Source organism: Elephantulus edwardii, unplaced genomic scaffold (genome assembly GCF_000299155.1).
Source record: "Elephantulus edwardii isolate Elephantulus edwardi_28Jun2011 unplaced genomic scaffold, EleEdw1.0 scaffold00062, whole genome shotgun sequence".
Taxonomy (NCBI): Eukaryota; Metazoa; Chordata; class Mammalia; order Macroscelidea; family Macroscelididae; genus Elephantulus; species Elephantulus edwardii.
The window spans coordinates 17,191,477-17,197,873 of NW_006399812.1; the positions used below are offsets into that span (position 1 = coordinate 17,191,477).

General features: G+C 45.4%; 2 protein-coding genes across 2 annotated transcripts in view; one reads left to right on the forward strand and one right to left on the reverse strand.

The window, feature by feature from the left end:
- WTIP (Wilms tumor 1 interacting protein) overlaps positions 1 to 6,397 on the forward strand; it is a 28,190-nt gene that overhangs the window by 6,040 nt on the left and 15,753 nt on the right. Inside the window, exon 2 of the mRNA XM_006887849.1 lies at positions 3,538 to 3,639. Within this exon, the coding sequence (XP_006887911.1) occupies positions 3,538 to 3,639 (102 nt within the window). The remainder of the gene's footprint in view (positions 1 to 3,537; positions 3,640 to 6,397) is intronic.
- LOC102859686 (transmembrane protein 248-like) overlaps positions 5,711 to 6,397 on the reverse strand; it is a 2,911-nt gene continuing 2,224 nt past the window's right edge. Inside the window, exon 2 of the mRNA XM_006887850.1 lies at positions 5,711 to 6,381. Coding sequence (XP_006887912.1) covers positions 5,711 to 6,381 — 671 coding nt within the window. The remainder of the gene's footprint in view (positions 6,382 to 6,397) is intronic.

The window sequence follows — 6,397 nt, forward strand, 5'->3', positions numbered from 1 at the left end:
CCCCCCCCGCGACAACAATGATGCTAAAGTCCCCTAACGTGTATGTGTCAGCTATTTGGACAGGGTGCAGCTGGGGTGCTTGCTAAAGGCATTGTTTTCTGTAGCTGTGCTCTTGTGTGGACCTCACTGCCATGTTGGGTCGTGTAGTTTGCTCTTTGGTGGCGTAGTCCATGAGGAGTTGTGGTACTAACTCACAGGTTAGTACTCCATTGGCTCAAATCCATCATGGTTTGAAAGATGGTGCCGTTTATAGCCTCCCAAAAGCCTGCTGGAGGTTCAGCTGTGAGTTCATTCCAAACCCAGTGACAATGAGAATTACAGGTTTTGTTTTTAGTTTTTATTCATAAGATCTGACTGGCCCAGGAGGATATTGCCCCTCCTCCTGCAGAGCATCTGGTAGATTTGAATTGTCTGCTTTCTGAATTGCAGCGCAGCTTCTTGCTCCTAGGCCACCAGGGCTCTCTATAGAGTTTCAGGTTTTAAGTTCTGTATGTTTTTGTAAGTATGTTTCAATTGAAGTGATACAATCACATATTTAGAAAAATCAATCTGACTTGAAGGTAATAAGGGAGCTCTAGCTGCCGAGCCTGTAGGGAGTTGCTTTGCTAACCTACATGCTATATTTCTCTTGTGGTTGGAGTCCCCTCAGCTGCCCTGGAGAAAAAGATGGACAGTCTCCTCCTATGCAGTTTGTAGCTTCAGAAACCCTCTGGAGGGTCAGCAATGAGCTGGAACCAACTTGACAGCATTGGGTTTGGGTTGAGTTTCTTGCCCACTCTTTCATCTTTCTGAGACCTCCTGAGTTTTTTCTTTTCATGGGTTGCCGTGGCCGCTTGATCAGAGAAATGACAAGGTTAGGATTGCAAAGAGCTACTGACAAAGAGTGGAGAAGAGAAGGTAGGTCATCTTCACTTTAAGTTTGGCTGTGATTTATGGATTGGGGATTGAGGTGGTGATGCAGGGAGAAAGCTGCTGTGAGAGTGGTTCATGTGAGAGTTGGTTTTCTGAATCAGGCCAGTGGGCAAAAAGGAGTCCAGAGCTCGGACCTGGATGTGCAGATGCTTTGTTAGACTGGGTGGGTTACTCTGGGAGGCAGGTCTGTGACCCAGAGAGTCGGCTAGGGGGACAGCAGGGCTCTCACCCGGGAAAGGGGGCACTGCCCAGGGAGACGGGAAAGCCTGACCTCATATGGAGATCTGCAGACTTCGTTTATTTGATCGCTGCGTTTAAAAACTTAGTTTCAGTGTGGATGGATTATACATTCATGGCTAGATTTCTAAGCTCTTTTTTTTTTTACATTAGAATCTCGTCATGCTGGGCCTGGTTTCTTCTAGGAGCAGTTGGCAGGGCTGCAACCTCTGGTCATCACCAGTTCACTCTTTTTTAATTTTAGTGTGTGTGTGTGTGTGTGTGTGTGTGTGTGTGTGTGTGTGTACTGTCAAATCAGATCTGACTGGTACACAGGAGGAGATTGTCCCTCCTTCCCCGGCAGAGCATCTAGTGGATTTGAACCGTGAGCCTCTGGGATTGCAGTGCAGCTTCTTGCCACTAGGCCACCAGAGCTCCCCTCCTGGGAGGACATGAGGAAGGGGGGCTCAGGACAGAGCTGCTTCCAGAAAAGCAGAAGGCCTAGTGCAGGTTATACCCTGGAAACCGAAGAGGAGCAAATGATCCACATTCTAGCATGATCAGAACTCTGTTTATAGAACTAGACACTAAGGGAGCAACTAAGTGTGGGCTCTTCGACTGCAGGAGGCAGAAATGAGGTAATTGGTGGAGGACAGAAGGATTGCCTAAGGTGGGGGAGACTTCACAAGTTCTTTGGTTAAGGAGAGGAATCTGAGAGAAAACAGAGGCAGAGAATCCCACGGCTGTCAAGTCAAGCCTCTCTCTAGGTTTAGGAGGCTGTCAGTCTTACTAGGAGAGGACTTCTTCTTCATTGTTCTACAGAACTGCTGGTGGGTTCAAACTGCTAACCTTTTGGTGAGCAGTCCAGCACTTGGACACTAGTTCTAAAAGCAGCTAGAAAACTTTGGATCCGGTGATTCACTTGAGCCCATTTTCATGCCCTGTGTGTATAGAAGATTCTGGGTAATTCTATAGGAGGTTGGCTGGCTTTCTACTGTCCAGATCACCAGGAGGGTCAGCCAGGAAAATGCTCAAGGGCTAGCAGTTCACCTGAGGCTCTCCTGCTATGTGCATTTTTTTTCTCTCTATTCTACCATGTGTTGCCAGGGATGGTCCCAGCTTCATCCAGCAATCCCAGATGACTACACGCCAGCCATCCCCCCATTTCCTGTCGGCGTTTGTTCCCATATCACCTTGTCGTTGTTGTTGATTGCCGTTGAGTTGCACACGACTCATAGCTACTCCATGAACAAAGACCTGAAGCCTTTCTATAACTATCGTTTCTCCAAGTTCATAGAGTTTCCAGAGGCATGTGGTTTAGGAAGTGGATGCTTCTCCTGCTTCCCACCCTGTCTTAAAACTGAGAGCTCCACCAAACACTGTCCACCATGGGCAGCCATTATGGCGTTTGAGAAGACCCCCATGGTACAAGGTTCAGCATTACAGCAAACCCAGAGTACCTCAGCACAGCAAACTGACAGAAGAGTGCTGTATGATTTAGAAGAATGTTCCTTTAAAATAAAGTAGCAAAGGATTAAAAGATAATCCTTCAGACCCGACTTATTAAATATAAGGGCCCTCCAGGAGGTTTTGTTGACTCTAAACAAGAGGCTTTAGTAATAGTAAAAAGGGGGGAAAAATTCCACAGTGACCCTCAACCAAAAACAAGAGAGCCCACGTTACAGAGTCCAGTTGCTTCACCCAGTTTCCAAAATGGAGACAAGGGCTAGGCCTTAAATGCAAGTGAGTTAGGTCTTTTTTGACAATTCTAGTTCTATCAGCTTTTTTCTCTACAGTAAATATTTCCACTTTTTATATTGACTGCTGTTGCCTGTCACACTGGCACTGGAATTCAGGTCTTTGTTTTGTGCACCCAGATCGACGCATGACATCAGTGTGTGTGTGTGTGTGTGTGTGTGTAGTAGATGAAAATAGAATAAGGCAGCTTTACGGTGCAGAAGGGCAAAGATGGGGAGGGTCAATCTCTGTCCTGAGGTGTGAGGGTCAGTCTCTGTCCTGGGGTGTATCTGTGTGGTCATAATTCTTTGTATCAGAAGATAACGTGATTTCATTTTGTAGACTAGGATTTGGTTCCAGACAGAAGAGAGGATCTTGCCTATTCCAACAGCAAGTCATTGATGAAAGGGTTTAGAGTGATTTTCTAGGCACAAAGTATTTGTAAACGTGATTTTGAGGAAGATTTAGTTCTGATGGTGCTAATCCTTGAATCCTTAAAACAACAGCAGCTACAAGCCTTAATTGTCCCAGGTTAGTCAGGTGTAACTGAGTGTTGGAGGTCTGGGAAGTAAACCTACTCTGTTCAGGTGTGGTCACCATCACAGTGGCGTGCTGAATGTACATCCAGCCCCTGATGCTAACCACTGCTCTTGCCTGCCTCTTTTCCCATAGGAATTTGCATTAAGTGTGGGCTTGGTATCTACGGAGCGAGGCAGGCGTGCCAGGCGATGGGGAGCCTGTATCACACTGACTGTTTCATCTGCGACTCATGTGGTAGGTACCTCCCTGTCTTTCTGTCGCCTTTGCAAGAGGCACAGAAACTGAAGTCCCAGATGCTAGCTCCCGGCTAGGGCTAGGTGTGGAGTGGGCTGGGCTGTGCACATGGGCTGTGACCCTTGGACCAGGCCTGCTTATGAGAATACGGAGCCAGTGAGGGGGCATTTGGGGGCTGGGAGAGCACATGGCTTCCCGCCCTCAGCAGCCCCTGGCCTGGCAGAAAGGAGACCAATGTCTGCATGCCTGGGATGAGTGGGTAGAGCCAGGCTGGGCCTCCTGCCCACCTGGAATAAGCTTCCTTACTCATGTAGGTCTTTTTTGTTATTTTCTCTTTTAATTTTATGCACAATATGAATTTTTTTGTTAGTTCTGTAAAGTTGAATACAACTTATATTCTGTAATTTAAACAAAATTCTAGAAAGAAAAAAAGTAATTGTTATTTAACCACTCTAACAAATCTGCTATCTTGATTTCCCTACAATTATTTTAGACCTTGCAAGCATCTTTTTTGTTTACTTGTGTTTTATTTTATTAAAATTTTATGTTGTTTTGCATATAAAATTTTTTTTTGCATATAAAATTTATACACATTGTGTTCCATTCATGTACATTGTGTTTCACACATTCCTTCATTCACATTGTGTTTATACAATCATTCCCATCCTCTGTTGGGTATTTTTTCTTTTTAAAAATTATTATTTTATTTATTTTTTTTAGTAGTAAAAGGTGACTATTTTATTTTCTTAAAAAAAAAGAAACTATGCTCTTGTTTCTCTTCAGATCGAATAAATCTTTCGCCTTTATGGTAACACAGTCAATTAGAATTTTTTTTTCTTTCTTTTGGATACAGGAAGTTGTTTTTGTATACTTGACCTAATTTTGAAGGTAGTCAGGGAGTCCTAAATTGAAGCACTTGTAGAATGCCTCCATGACTCAATGTTTACGAAAATGTGCCCGCGTGGGGCAGGACCCAGGAACTTTTACTCGTTGAATGTTCCTCGGCAGTCATTTTCTTCATTTGTTGCATGAGCCAAATATCTATAAATTCACTTTTGGACACATTGGTGCCATAATTTGAGAACTAGGGAGGTATAGAAAATTAGAGTTTAATGCCAATGAAAATAAAACAGCAGGGGTTGACCCATTATAAATAGCATTAGATATTAAATATTGTTTTTTCTTAAAAATAACAACCTCTAAATAACAAAGGGCAGTCATAAATGACTTAAATTCATTTCTAAAGAAACATCATATCAGAATAACACAGATTAGGATATACCACTTGCCATCAACTGATGTTTAGAGGAAACACGGATTCTCTGAAGGAGCCCATGCATTCAAGGGTAACCCTAATGTTGTAGAAGAAATATGACTGATAAAAATATTTTTCCATTTTGAACAAATCTGTAAACTACACATTTGTGTATAGAAAAATGCTTGTAATAGTTACTGTAATATCCAGCTGTGGATAAAAATTTCTTGAAATAAATACTTTTCAATAAAGAAAGTGATATACCAAAAAAAAAAAGAAAGAAACTTAGAAAGATAGGTGTGTGTTTCCTTGCAAGCAAACGGAGAAAAGTGTATTATCGCTGTTACTATGATTGCTAAGCCACAGACACGCTGGGTCCATGAAGTAGCCTGGTGGCTCTGGGAATGCAGAGTTGTATCCGAGGTGCAAGCTGGTCACACGCTCCGTGCAGACTGGGCAGAACCAGAGTGAGCCACAGCCCCACCACCAGCCACACGACACCAAAGAAGGCATCACAGCCTGGGGCGAGGCCGCATGGTCCGCCAAGGCCCAGGCAGGCACTGCCACCCGGTCAAGTCCGCCACGAGGCCACGGGCTTCGGGCTGCACCAGTGTGAAGCACGTGCATCGTCGGACCAATTTCGCCTCAATTTTTATAAATATGTACAAATCAGTTACAGGCACTTGAAATGCCTTTGGCTGGAATAACCCAACATTGCAAGACAACGTATTCACAGAGTGTCCGGGCCCAGGCTGGGTTCAGCAGGCAATGACTAAGGTTCTCGCAGTCTCTCTCAGGAAGACAGGAGGCAGCAGACTAGGCTTCAGCCAGAGCCACCTTCTCAGGACAGAACTCGGGATTGCTCTGACGTAATTTGCTGGGTCTGCCTTTGATAGCAGCGTAGCAAAACATGGTTATGACCATCATGAAGAGGAAGTAGCTGGTGTGCATGAGGTGCCGGTTGGTTAGTGAGCGGTCGTCATCTGGGACGATAACCGTGAACTTGGGATTTAAAGCATGGTATACTTTGCCGATGGCGCCCTTGTAACACCAAAAAGGATTGTAGTCTTGAGCGTATTTTGTGTTGGCATCTCTGGCGGTTGTGAAGATCTTGTACCAGAGTGTGGCGTTGCTGTACGTGTCGGGGACACAGTGTGGTGGCTGCACAGTTACAGGGAAGACCCCAAGGGCAGCAGTGAGGGTCATGCAGGCCGCGAACACCACCTGCTCACAGTGACCATGCAGGGCACAGTCATCAGCGCTCCAGGCTGGTGGCCGAGGATGGTGGAGTACAGGTGGGTGACATTGCGGGTATACCCTCCGAAGGGTTTGAGTGGGTCCAGGGTCAGGGTGATTGCAACAGATGTTGACTGGGCCCGAGTCCTCCAGGGCCTGGGGGGCCTGGGTGGACACCCTGGCCTGCCCACTGGTTGCTGTGCTTTCTGGAGTAGTTGTGTCATTTGTGAGGTGTTTCAGCGTCTCGTTCTCTGATACGCACAAGTC